Source organism: Leucopleurus acutus (assembly GCF_964270905.1).
Source record: "Leucopleurus acutus genome assembly, chromosome: 8".
NCBI classification, from domain to species: domain Eukaryota; kingdom Metazoa; phylum Chordata; class Mammalia; order Artiodactyla; family Delphinidae; genus Leucopleurus; species Leucopleurus acutus.
In genome coordinates this window covers 75,951,999-75,966,237 of record NC_139151.1, presented here as the reverse complement: position 1 = coordinate 75,966,237, position 14,239 = coordinate 75,951,999, and the positions used below count along the sequence as shown (strand labels likewise).

General features: G+C 36.1%; 1 protein-coding gene across 2 annotated transcripts; it reads left to right on the top strand.

Annotated features, from left to right (window-relative positions):
* The first annotated feature begins 3,323 nt into the window (after nt 1-3,323).
* Nucleotides 3,324-12,239, top strand: SVIP (small VCP interacting protein). 2 transcript variants are annotated; one of them, XM_082843820.1, is made up of 4 exons: nt 3,324-3,439; nt 6,118-6,168; nt 6,706-6,819; nt 9,808-12,239. In XM_082843820.1, exons 1-4 carry the CDS (start codon nt 3,386-3,388, stop codon nt 9,820-9,822), a joined length of 234 nt encoding a protein of 77 aa, XP_082699946.1. In that variant the 5' UTR covers nt 3,324-3,385; the 3' UTR covers nt 9,823-12,239. The 2 variants fall into 2 exon arrangements, with proteins under 2 accessions (XP_082699946.1, XP_082699945.1); XM_082843819.1 differs by lacking the exon at nt 9,808-12,239 and having other exon boundaries at nt 6,706-7,382.
* Nucleotides 12,240-14,239: the final 2,000 nt, after the last annotated feature.

Genomic DNA, 14,239 nt, shown 5'->3' with positions numbered 1-14,239 from the left:
AATATGCATAAGCCTTTGAAAATGATGTATTCATGTTTAAATTTTTACAATTGGATTTACAACTTATTTAGAGATTTAGAGTTATGATTTAATAATAGGGGGAAATAAATTTCCTCTGCTGTATATTTATAATGACTTGTGTTTAAACAAAATGTTTAAAATCTTTAAACAGTCCTAGGAGAGAGTTTTGTTTTGTTCTGTTTTGTTTTTTATTGAAGTATAGTTGATTAACAATATTAGTTTCAGGTGTGCAATGTAGTGATTCAATATTTTTAAAGATTATACTCCATTTAAAGTTACTATAACATATTGCCTATATTCTCTGTCCACATAGTGGAAACTATGTGTCTGTGTGTATATATTTATATATGTGTGTTGTAGAGGTGTGGTATTGCCAATATTAATTTGTAAAAGGACTCTATTTAATTGGCTTAAAGGAAATTAAGTGCTTATATAAATACTCAGAAATATAAAAGAAAGTAACCCAAATGAATTTTAGGATCACATGATCTAGAATTAATAGATTAAATGAAATAGATTTAATTTAAATGAATGAAAACAAGTTTCAGTTTGTTGGTTTAATTAATACAGACATTTCTTTAGGGTCATCAACATTAAGTATAATATTTTTATTGTACCTAGGTTTACTAGAAATCAAATAAGATCTTATCCCCATTACAAAATTTGTCAGCAAGAAAAATAACTTGATATGATGAAACTTTTAAGTAAATTAAATAAGAGTTTTAAGCGAACTCTTTAGGAATAATTATGTTTTAAGTATATCTATCGAAAATAGGTCCTCCAGATTTTTTTTTTTGTAACTTGAAACTGCTAAATTAAGTTCAATAATGGCAATTCATTGAATATCCAGATCATTTCCAAATAAGATACTGAAATATTAATTACCTAACATAGGTTTCCTTTTACAGAGAAACTAAAGATATTTAGGACTATTGATAAATATGTAATATCGTATACTAACGCATATATGTGGAACCTAGAAAAATGGTACAGATGAACCAGTTTGCAGGGCAGAAATAGAGACACAGATGTAGAGAACAAATGTATGGACACCAAGGGGGGAAAGTGGCGCGGGGGTGGTGGGGGTGGTGGTGGGATGAACTGGGAGATTGGGATTGACATGTATACACTGATGTGTATAAAATAGATAACTAATAAGAACCTGATGCATAAACAAATAAATAAAATAAAATTCACAATAAATAAATAAATATGTTTAGTGTCACACTGAGACATTTTCTTTAAGGAATCACCTGTTTTTAGAAACTACAAATAGTATTCACAAGTTTGCCTATCTACAAAATGCTAATGTACAAGTTCATAAATTGCTTACTCCTTAGTTTTCACTAGAAACTAAGTTTTTTGAGGTTAAGAATTATAATAATTTAAATATGTAATTAAAACTAGTAAAAATTAATAAGGAAGACATCTTTGTATGGGAAAAAGAAGGTATAAAGAATGGAAATGCGTTTTGTTAAGGGAAAAGAAAGTAATTTTGTCCTAAAGCTGGTTATTCCTAAATGGGAAAGAAAATAAGGGACAAATTAATGTAGATATAGAAAGTTGTAGAAGATTGTGAGGGGAAAAAAAATGAATCTTTAGAAAGCCATTCTATGTGTGGTCAGGAGTGATAAAGATTAGAATCAATTTAATTGAGTAAATTAATTTTATTATGAAAGGTAAAGTGGTACAAAACCTGAATTTGGCTTTCTCTCTATTAAGACAAAGTTTTCTTAAAATATTGATTTGCTTTGGATAACTGACTGCAAAGTTTCTTTACCTTTAACCAGTAATCTGTTACAACTTTTGACATTTGCTTTTGAAATCTTTTATTGTCACTGGTTAAGTAATTAAGTATTGTTCCACTGTGACATACAATCCTATGTGACCAAGTATTTTGAAACCTTTTTGATATTTTTGAAAAACTTCCCAAATATCAAATTCTAATCGAAGTTATTTTGACTTCTAGCTAACTCTAGGATGCTTCAGAGAGGATACCTGAAGCATCTGAGAAAGAGAAATATTAAACAAATTAGGCTTATTTGGTATGTTAAATTACATGGGAAGCATTATCAAATGAGTGCTGATAAACCTTCTTATTTTATATTGTATGGGTAAATGTTATTAATATAGATATACTGGAAATTATATGGAGCTCCTAAAAATCTGGTTATGTCTTAGTAAAATGTTAACAGCCATAATGTTAGTAATTATCTTGAATTGTTGTATGCCACAGCAGTAACCAAGTTTTTTTGTCAATTGCACTGTAATCAGATCTTCAATCATGTCTTTTTAAGTCCTTTGTCATTTACATATGGTCACTATTTCACTCCCATGCTCTTGCAAAAAATGCTTCATCTTCAAGAGGAGTCATAGAAAGGATTTTTTTGACAGGTGCAGGCTTCTGATAATTTTTAGACCATAGCACTGAACTGGGTAAGAAATTATAGAATTCTAAAGGAAAACTTTGTGGCTTCATAAAACTGTTAACAGAAGATTAAGATCAAGAACCCTGCACGCTTGCATCAATTTTCCAATGATACATCCATTTGGCTGTGAAATTTGTTAACTCATATGTTAATTCATTTAAGTAGATGCCCAGGTGATTCTTATGCCTATTAAAATTTGAGAAACATTCAATGTAAATATTTCTGAATATATCAAACATTATTATTACTCTTGAATGGATAAATGAATCCAAAGCACCAGAAACTAATAGGAAACTCAACTAAAGGTGCATTCATGAGGCTCAATTCTAAAACACAGTGATGGATTTCACGTTCTGCCCTCTTAACTGAAGTAGTACTGAGTGGCACTTACAAAAAGGGGGCTGACATCAACTTGAAATCTTGGCTTTAATTTCTTGGAGGTCAGAGTCCCTTCTCACAAAAGGGGTAGCATAAACTATCCAGAGTCTTGTCACTCATTTATACAGGGCTAGCCAACTGGGCTAGCTTTGAGGCCATAGCCAAGCTTTTCCACCTCTCCTCTGCATGTCGCCCTCAGCAGGTGTTTCCTGGGATCAAGGCCCCGTCCTAGCAGAGCCTCTGGAAGTGTGGGTGGGGCGGCTACTCAGTGGGGCGGAGGCTAGCTTCAGGGGTGGGGTCCAGGCACGACCAGGCTGGAGGCTGGCATCAGGGGGGCGGAGCCGAGCCCCAGAGGAATGGTGGGGCGGGGGTGGAGCCGCGGGGCGGTGGTGGGGCGCTGCGGCAGAGGAGCGGGGCGGAGCCGAGCCGCCCAGTCACCAAGCCGCCCGCTGAGGGCGGAGCGAGCACCGCATAACTGGGACTCGGGTCTGATCGCGCAGTTCGCACGGCCTGGTCTGGGGCGGTCCCAGGAGGAGAATCCCCCAGCCGCGATCCCCATGGGGCTGTGTTTTCCCTGTCCCACGGAGGCCGCGCCTCCTTCGCCGGACCTGGTAAGTAAGACCGCCTCCCAGCGTCCCCGCGTCCGCCCGCCGGCGCCGCGAGCACCTGTTCCCGGAGGGGCGCGCCGGAGGCCCCGAGCTGCGGCCCCAGGACTGGCCGTTGGAAGCGGCGGCACGGGCCGTGGAGCCCGTCGACGGGGACCTTGGTGGCGGAGATGGTGGCCGTGCTCCGAGGGACCTTGAGGTCCTGCCTGCCGGACCTGGGCTGCTACCGCCGCGTCGGTGTCTTTCTAAAGGCGGCTCCAGCGTCTCTTTACCTTCAGCCGGGTGGCAGAATTGGCAGTTCGTAGGACGCAGGCGCACGTGGACGGTGCGATGTGGCGGCCATTCCTGGCGATGCGGTAGATGGAGTTAGGGTGCGAAAAGAAATCCTTTCTCCGGGAACTGAAGTGTTTAATCTTGTAGGAGATGTGCATCTTCCTGTTTGTACCAGCTGTTTAAAGAAGGTGATCAATAAAGTCTCGTATATTTCTGCGCTTTATTGGATATTGTATTAATGATTTACCTTTAGTCTTTATCACTTTTAAGGTTTTTTTTTTGAAGTATTTTATGTAGTACCGAGTGTACAGTTTGTAAAGTTGCCACGTTTAGCAAATAAAAATATAGGGCGCCCAGTTAACTTTGAAGTTTCAGATAAACAATATATTTAAAAGATACGTAGGTTTGTTCCATGCAATATTTGGGACATACTTGTACTAGAAAGTATTCGTTATTTATCTGGATAATTTCAGATTTAACTAGGTGGTTTGTGGTATAATACATTTATACTTTTTGTAGCTTTCTAATTTTTAACAGCATTTTTACCTTAATAATCCTTACAGGAAGTTGATAACAGAACACCTAAATTCCTCTCTTGTATCTGGCTAAAAATTCGTTGAAGGAAATGAGTTGTTTAGGGAAGTACATTAACTCTTCAGCTATTCGATCATAAATACTAAAAATGACCTGGAAGTTGATATGAGAAAGTTCACCTTGTCTTTCTTGCTACTGTTGCTTTTAAATGTTCTTAATTTTGTTTATCTAGCTATTGATAAAATGCCAATCTGCCAGCATTTGTTAAGCCCTTCCTCCCCTCCCCCGCCCCAGATAACCACATTGCTTACTGCTTGAATGTCACTTTATCTTTGAGGCTTTTCTTCACCACCCTACATAAAGTAGATCTCCACGCTACCATCCACCCATCCTTCCATTTCTTATTGACCATACTTTTCTTTATATTTCCCTAAAGCACTTACTTCAGTCTGACAGATGTATATTTATTTGATTATATGTGACTGTCCTCATTGGAATGTAAATTCCATGTGGGTGGAAACATTTATCTGTATTATTTCACTGCTGTATCTTCAGCATCTAGAAAAGTTCCTGAGGCATGATAGTTGCTCAATAAGTATTTATCCAATGGATGAAATGAATGAATGTATTGTGGTATGGAAAATGGGGGAATTATTAACACAGCTCCCAAGAGAATGCTACTTACTGTCATATATTTACATAATTTATAACTTATTATTATGAATAATATAGATATAGAAAAATAATATTCACGGTTTCCCAACATGGAACAGTACATCTCATAAATTTCCTCTAGTCCTTCCTGTCCTACTTAATAAGATTCACTCACTTCATTCATGAACTTCTTCCGAAAATACCAGCCTGCTTCAAACTCCTTTTTTTTTTTTTTTTTTTTGCGGTACGCGGGCCTCTCACTGTTGTGGCCTCTCCCGTTGCCGAGCACAGGCTCCGGACGCGCAGGCCATGGCTCACGGGCCCAGCCACTCCGCGGCATGTGGGATCTTCCCGGACCGGGGCATGAACCCGTGTCCCCTGCGTTGGCAGGCGGACTCTCAACCACTGCGCCATCAGGGAAGCCCCAAACTCCTTTTTAATTGGCAGTACCAAACCGTGTATTTCCCTGCTTGTATTATTAAATGTCATTTGTTTTATTATTGCCCTGACTAGCTTGTAAGCTCTTTTTTTTTGAAAAAGCAAATAGATTATTTTATAGGCCACTCTGTGTGTGTATGTGTATGTATGTATGAGATATATAATGTATATATATGATATAGATGTAGGTGTATGTCTCATCATGTGCTTATTTGGAGGGTTTTAAATTTGTTTTTAATTTTTATAAATTTATTTATTTTATTTTTGGCTGTGTTGGGTCTTCGTTGCTGTGCGCGGGCTTTCTCTAGTTGCAGCGAGCAGGGGCTACTCTTCGTTGAGGTATGCGGGCTTCTCATTGCGGTGGCTTCTCATTGCAGAGCACCGACTCTAGGCATGTGGGCTTCAGTAGTTGTGGCATGCAGGTTCAGTAGTTGTGGCACGTGGGCTCTAGAGCGCAGGCTCAGCAGTTGTGGCGCACGGGCTTTGTTGCTCCGCGGTGTGTGTGATCTTCCTGGACCAGGGCTTGAACCCATGTCCCCTGCATTGGCAGGCGGATTCTTAACCATGTGCCACCAGGGAAGTCCTTGAAGGTTTATTGATTGGGAGAATGAAATTCAGAAAGTTGAGTATTTTATAAATGTTATAAATAATGGCATTCTTAATAGGACATTTGGGGCCAGTACTATTTTTGTAAACTGTTATATTACCTATAAGATAAAAGTATAAAATATCAAGGATAATGTTTGGTTTTGTTTTAAACCGTATTTCTTACACATTTTTCCTAGGAAGAAAAAAGAGCAAAGCTTGCAGAGGCTGCAGAAAGAAGACAGAAGGAGGTGAGAGTAAAAATAAAATTCTACCTTAGATAATTAAATTTGTGTTTTGTTCTCTATAGATATCTATTACTAGTAGTATTCTCTGATGAAAATGGTATCTGATATCTTAGAAATTTAAATTAAAGGAAAACATTTTCAAAATGATTTCTGTTTCTATAAATTGGTTTAATGCATTTATGTCATTTAATGTATGAAAATTTCTATACACGTCTTCTGTTATGGGAGATGCCAAGGAAGAATCTTAATAACATTCTTCCTTGAGATGAAATGACTGTGCCTTATAAAACACTGACAGATGTGAAGTAACTTTAGCAGGGAAATGTGTATGGTTGCAAAATACCCAATGAAGAAATCATATGTTGTACGTAAAGCTGTTGTAGAAATAGTCTAATTCTTTGTTACCAAAAATAGACCAACCCCATCCCCTACCCCCCAACTCCAAAGAAAAACCTAAAAGGCAGAAAACAAACAACACCTTTTGGTAACAGGAAATTAATTTTTGTTCTTTTTCTACACTCCTTAATAATTTTCCTGAAGGCTGCATCTCGGGGCATTCTGAACGTTCAGTCTGTGGAAGAAAAGAGAAAGAAAAAGGAAAAAATAGAAAAAGAAATGGCTGCATCTGGACCCCCACCAGAAGGTGGCCTTAGGGTAAGTATTAAAATTTACTTAAGGTTTGATTTACCTGGAATTTTTCAAAACTCCAGTAGCAATCCGTTCAATAATTTCCTCAGGAACTGGATTGTCAGAAAATTGTGAATTAATTTAAAAGCATGAACAATATAGATTGGAAGAAGTGTCAGCTTATTTGGACATTCCAACATTCATTGGAATAGATTTGCTTTCTTTTTCCCAAAATGAAAATAGACTTTTCCTGTTTATCTCAACCCTATATCATAATACTTCATACTTATATGATTAATGGCAATCTTAAATGTGTAGAAAACTTAAGCAAAATGAAAGGACACAAAGAAGAAAGTAAAAATCACCCAAATTCAGTGTCATTTTGACAGACATCGTTTCTAATCTCATTTTATACTTCAGTCTTAGAAAATTGGATTATACTGTAAACTACTTCAAACTCTTTGAGTTTTTTTCACTAAATGATTTGAGATTTTGAGCTTCCCCTTGTCACTCATTATCATAGTTACGTTAATGTTAATTTGGACAATAGGGTGTACACAGGTGAGTCTGACACATGCCCATCCCAATAGCAGCAGTTGTAGCTCTTGACACTAGAAATATAATGATGGACAAGTTAAACAACGTCCCTGAACTTGGGGATCTTTACAGTCTAGCAGGATTATAAAGGTTTTCTTTTACAAGTTAAAGCTCAGGAGGCGAATGGTTCAGATATTAAGATTTTCTTCTTCCATTTTTAAAGGAAATACATTTCTCAAGGGTATTTGTGAAAAGGACAATGTCCTGAGTTTCATTTATATTTAATTTGTCAGTGATTTATGAGCACTTGTTTAGCTGATTCTCTGTCTTCTCCATTTGGTTTGGTTTTTGCTCTCAAAACTATCTGTATAAATACATATATGTACGTACCACCCCAAGTTGTGGGGCAGGCAGTTCAGGAGCATCCTGAGCAGACATGATTCTGACTCAGGAATATCACATAGCAATAAGATTTATCTGTGTGCATTTTATCGTTATATGTTACTTCATCTAATCTCATTTAATAAATGAAATTAAAAGAAAATAATTTTTTATAGTTAACTTTTAACAATATATAAAATAATTGGTTTTGATATTAAGGTAAATAACTGACCATTGTGTTTGTTTGTTTGTTTGTTTATTTATTTTTTAATATACCCCCATAATAGAATAGAATAAATGTAAAGTAAAACAGTTGGAAGATACAAGGTCAGATATTTATCAGAAGTATAGGTGCTTACTTTCAATATTCTGTTGAGATAAAGATCTGTGTCACCAGGTTTACTTCATATAGAGTTCTCAAAGACAAAGAATTTGTGAAAATTAAATTATGGAACTGAAAATGATGCTGAGATCAACTATTTCATAGTAGAAGAAAAAGAAGTTCTGAATGACTTGAAGTCACATATAATGTTACAAAAGGGATACTTTATGTATAGTCAGAAGGTACTTATTTAACATGTTGTAACCTAACAAATTTAACATCAGCTTTTGAACTCCTAAGGGAGAAAGGGGCTTTCTTAATTAAACCCAAAGCTTCTGTGCCCTGAAGCCTATAGATTAAAAATAAATTAGGCCCTATATTTCTTCTGGTCCCTTCAGAAGTGCTCAAAATGAAAAACATCTCAGTGTTAAATTTAGTACCTTTTTTCTTTGACCACCTGCATTGCTTATTGAGAGCATAAAGTGAAGTTCAAAATAAATTTTTGGAGTAACTTTAAAGAGTAACTTTAATGCTCAAACCCTTTGGCCTAGGCTCTTTTAGGGGCTGCTGTCAGGCTGTTCTACAGGCTGGCCTTGAGTGTTCTGTGGTATAGCTACATTCTTCCTAACCCGACTTCATAGTATGAGGAAAACATGTCCTTCCCTGTGTTCATGCCCTCCACATATTCATCTCCTGACTAGCTGCCTCTTCCTGGGACACTTGGCATTGGCCATGCTCACTGTGTTCTGGAAAGGCAGAACTTATTTTACGAAGTCAGTGTGATGATAGCATCAGGACACAAACTAGCATCAGTTCAGGATATACTAGTAGAGGAGTGGTGGCAGATGTCTAGAGCAGTGGCTCATGAGGAGCTTTCAAAAAAGACTGAACCTTGGGTCTGACCTTATATCAATCAGAATCTCTGAGAGTGGGACTTAGCCATCAGGATTTTTAAGCTCCCCAAGGAGTCTGATGTCAAACCAGATTGAGAATCACTGCTCTAGTGTTTGTAACACTAGTCCTAAGAGATATTTTGTGGAAAATAGAATCCCATGGTAAAAATGTTTAAAAATCCTGAATATTGTGTTATATATTGAATTCCTTTCTTAGAGATTAAAAAAGGCACACTATTTAAGTCTGTAAGAAGTTCTAAAATAAAGAAAAGCAAGTTTACTTGGATTAATCCTTAATTTTCAAACTTTAAGTAAAGATTTTTTAAAAATATGTAAAAAAAAAATTCCTTGAATGTACTTGGAAAACACTACTTTAGAGACTGGTAAATATCTCTGGTAATATCCCAATGGCTTTTTCAGAACTTACTATTGCAGATTTAATAAACTTGATTAAACAGAACACCAAATGGAATAGTTTCTCAAGTTAAGCAAGGAAAAGACTTGGCCAGACCATTATTTAATAATTTCTACCGTTTCTTCGCTCCCCTGCCTCAAACAAGAATTTCTTTATTTTTATTTTGTAGTTTCATTGTTGTTCTTGTTTTGTGATGTTTTGTTTTTCTTTTACTGATTATCAGGTATTTGGGAATCTAGCTACCACTCATTAATCTGCCCAGATATTTTGTTTTATTTCTTTATATTTTTATACCATCATGTATCTTATTTCATACTATAATGTAAAATTTTACTAATCACTGCTACTCACAAAGATCATTTTACATTTGTATAGCCTATATTTCTCTCTTATCTGTTTGTTCACTAGAGTATAGTAACATAACTTTAAACAAAATTTACTTTTCTCTATATTTTTATCTTTTCTAGTGGACAGTTTCATAAAGCATAACACGAGTGGAAGAGTCTACTGCCAATAATTAATATCTGCAGTCAAGCGGACATCCTCAATTTAATATCTTCTCTTTGAATAAATGAAGATTCAGACTTCGTAATTTTAGTGCTCTTAAATGCAGTGCTTTTTCAAAATTGAATATTGAAAATGCTTTTGATTGTTAGACTTAGAAAATGGCCAGACCTTTCATTAAATATTTATTTTCCCTACATTTGCTCTTCTGCAGACAGTGGGTGATTTGCCGTTTTTTAGTAGTTAAAACATGGGCCTAAATAGTGAATATATATTTATATATTGCATGGAAAAATTCTGCATACATCTCAGATATTAAAGTTTGCACTTGTATTTTCCCTCCTTTATAAAATGACCTAGCTATTTATAGTTTGCCGATTAACCTTATATCTCTTTATTTCATTATATGTGAAGACTTTTGCTTAAACTTATGGACTTAGTGCCTTTAAACTGATCATCAGGGAAAATCTTGAAAAATCATTTGAAGGGCTTATATGAAGGAACACTGTAAATTTTTATAACTTACTAAGAAATTAATATTTGTAGAAAACTTTGAATTTCCCCTAATTTATTTTCTACTTCTGTAGCTTATAAAATTAACATACTGTGTTTTACATTATAATACTTTTTGGATTTTTTTTTGCTTGCTGAGTTTAAAATTATATATTAGTGGTACCATCAGAGGGCAGTGATGTACTATTATACAGTATCAGATTCAGCTCTGTAAAGATCATTGCAGTAATTGAATGAGTTAAACTAAGAATCTGGATGGGTTAAATATAACAAAGTATAGTGGTAATGTGTTTGTCCAAATTTCATAGGTGTTTTTATTCTTTTGTATTTATTAAAGAATGATCATAAGATTTATATAGATGTCAAATTACCAAGGCAAGTATGAATATATGAAAGAGAAATATGTAAGTACTGTATTTAAAAAGGTCTACTTTAAACATAAAAATATTGTGAGGTAATTCTATATGATACATTGCCATAAACTGTGTAGATTTTTGTTCATTTCTAACATGTATTATAACATATTTGGTTTTTTTAGTTTTTTAATATATAATAAGCTAAAATAGAAGAATTGCTGTGTCTTTTAATTTGGTTGCTCTTTTGGATGACAAGGCCACAGTCTGAGCCCTAAATTAGAATTTTCAAATATCAAGTACAATAGGGACTGTAAATTAAATAGACCAGCTCATTTGATTTACAGAAAGGAAACTGAACCACTATCTCGCTCTTCCTTCCCACAAATCTTGTGTTATGTTGCAGTATGTTATATATGTTAATTTTAAAGAGTTTGAACTAGAATATAGATCTCTTGACTCCTCACTGGAAAAATCACTTCCTTCTGTTACAGAATGAAATATCTGTGACTATCCAGGTAAGATATGTAGTTATAGACAGGTTCAATTTTAAGTTTTAGAGAATTAGTGGTATGTTTGTTCATAAAGGATAGTGAAGCCATTGAATTATATTTTAGAAATATAGTTTTTGACTTTTTCAACATGATTAATTTTTCCAAGGCAGAAAAGAAAAGGAACATTAATAGATGAATGGATATAGAACCAGAGCATACTATCCTAGAACTGTGCACGTCCTTGCTTCTGTTTTAGTATGGAAAGAACAATTTTATCTATATTACAGCTTAGAGAATTACAGCTTGGGTTAGTGTAAACAAAAGGTTTACATCTAGGGGATAATGCTCTATTTCTAATAGCAGTTTATATCCAAATACCATGCTTATTTACTGTTGAACCAAGAATGCTGTGCTGATGAATTGCTTTCTAGGAACAGTGGGATATGCCATTCCCGCCAGTCATAGCCTGCCTCCATGGGTGTGATCGTGTTTCCTCAAAACCACATGGGTTGCATGGGCTAAGGGGTGATAATGTTAGGAATAGTGTTAGGAAGGGGAAGGAAAAAGGAGAGACTGGATGCGTGATAGGAAACCAATAAGTGACTACTTAAAAAAAAAATGTATACACACATACACATATTCCAGGAATCTTCCTCAAAGTTATGAATCAGTTCCTGATGAAAACTTAGCCTAGAGCCAGTTTCCCATAATTCATAATTTAAATAGGAAAGCATTATAATGATTGATATGTCACCCAAACTCCCCAACCAAATTACTAAAATAAAACCAAACAGTAAAATGCTTATATGTAACTATCATGTTGAGATATAAAATGCTTAAATCACTATGTCTTCATTCTAATCATTAAACTATTACTATGGTAACAAAGAGTTGTATATTACCACACAGCCCCTTTGCTAACGTGCTGCATGTTTTTTAAAACATCTGTATGTGATACTTTTGTTCCACTGATTGGAATGTAATTAATAGTTTTGTTATAAATGCTGTACTGCCTTACAGGGTACAAATATACATTTTCCTATATAAGAAATTGGCTTTGGCCATCTGTTTAACAAAAATTTATCTTTACTACATCTTAAATAATTTATAGGTAAGCATGTTTCTTTTCCAAAAAGAAATGCTATTGGGCTTCCTTGGTGGCGCAGTGGTTGAGAGTCCGCCTGCCGATGCAGGGGACACGGGTTCATGCCCCAGTCTGGGAGGATCCCACATGCTGCGGAGCGGCTGGGCCCGTGAGCCATGGCCGCTGAGCCTGCACGTCCGGCGCCTGTGCTCCACAGCGGGAGAGGCCACAGCAGTGAGAGGCCCGCGTACCGCAAAAAAAAAAAAAAAAGAAAAGAAACGCTATTATTAGTCTGGATTTTTCTTAGAGAAATACTATAGTAAAGGTTCTAACTATCATCCTTGGTACCTCAGAAGAATTGGCATAAGCTATGAATTTTCTTTTTCTGCTCCAACATTTCAACTTGTTTGTTTTCACTGATAAGAATTATGCTCTGCCCTTAGAAGAAAAGGTAACCCTTGTCAGTTTTAGATTTGAATAATATCTGCATAAACAGATCAGTAAGAGGTAGGTAGATATGTATACCTATCTGGGATGATATTTAAGGTATTTAAGGTATTCCTTTAACATCTCCAAGCAAGCATGTCAAATGCCCATGATTACTGTATGTACTTTAAGTTGATTGAGATGTGGTAGTTTTCTCTTTCTCAAAAGCCACTGAAACCGTCCATTTGCATATATAGCAGACTTTGAAACTAAGGTGATTAGCAAGGTTGCAGAATACCAAATCATATGGAAAAAATCATTTCTGTCTTTATATGCAAGTAACGAACAATCTGAAAATTAGAACAATATCAATCATACAGTATCATCACATAGGATAAAATACTTAGGAAAAAAGAAAAAGGTAAAAGATCTGAAGTAAAAACCACAAAACTGAGAAAAAAATTTTTTTTAAATATATGAATGGTGAGACATTCATGTTCATGGATTGGTGGACACAGTGTTGTCAAGATGGCATTCTCAAATTGATCAATAAATTAAATGAAACATCCTAGCAAACTCTGGCAGAGAAATTGACAAAACAATCTAAAATTTATATGGGAAATGCAAGATCTATGATAGCCAAAACAAGTTTGAAAAAAGAACCTAGTGATTTTCACTAAGTCAATGAGTAAGAGCCATCTACACTTAGTCCTTTCCTTCTGAATATAGTCTCACTTTTCCATATTCTTTTTCAGTGCCATTCAGCTAGCAGCTAGACCCCAATGTCAATTGTGACCATGTTCTTAGCTCCATTTAAAAAGGCCATCATAGGGCTTCCCTGGTGGCGCAGTGGTTAAGAATCCGCCTGCCAATGCAGGGGACACGGGTTCGAGCCCTGGTCCAGGAAGATCCCACATGATGTGGAGCAAGTAGGCCCATGCACCACAACGGGAGAGGCCACCACAGTGAGAAGCCCGTGCACCACAACGGGGAGTGGCGCCCGCTCGCTGCAACTGGAGAAAGCCCATGCGCAGCAACTAAGACCCAACACAGCCAAAGGTAATAAATAAATAAATAAAATTTAAAAAGACCATCATAAGATGTGTAGGCAGAAAGAATAACGCCACCCTCCCCAAAAGGTGGTCCCATCCTAATCCCTGGAATCTGGGAATATGTTATATAACACAGCAAAAGGTATTTTGCAAATGTGATTCAGTTAATGACATTAAAATGGGGAGATTATACTGGGTTATCCAGGTGGACCCAATCTAACCATATGGATTTTTAAAAGCAAAGAACCTTTCCAACCTGTGGTCAAAGAAATGTAAACAAAGAAGCAGCATCATTGCAGTACTCTATGGCTGGCTTTGAAGATAGAGGAAGGGAGGACATGTACCAAGGAGATCAGACAGCCTCTAGAAGGTGGAAAAGGCAAAGGAACGGATTCTCTCCTAGACTCCTCAGAAGGGAACATAGCCCTGCTGACATATTGATTTTACCCCATTGAGATCATCTCAAACTTCTG

Excerpts from the sequence above, each read along its gene's own strand:
- SVIP (XM_082843819.1), top strand. The coding sequence starts at position 3,386 with ATGGGGCTGTGTTTTCCCTGTCCCACGGAGGCCGCGCCTCCTTCGCCG. Across the intron at positions 3,440-6,117 it reads CGCCTCCTTCGCCGGACCTG|GAAGAAAAAAGAGCAAAGCT; the intron begins GTAAGTAAGACC and ends CATTTTTCCTAG. Across the intron at positions 6,169-6,705 it reads CAGAAAGAAGACAGAAGGAG|GCTGCATCTCGGGGCATTCT; the intron begins GTGAGAGTAAAA and ends ATTTTCCTGAAG.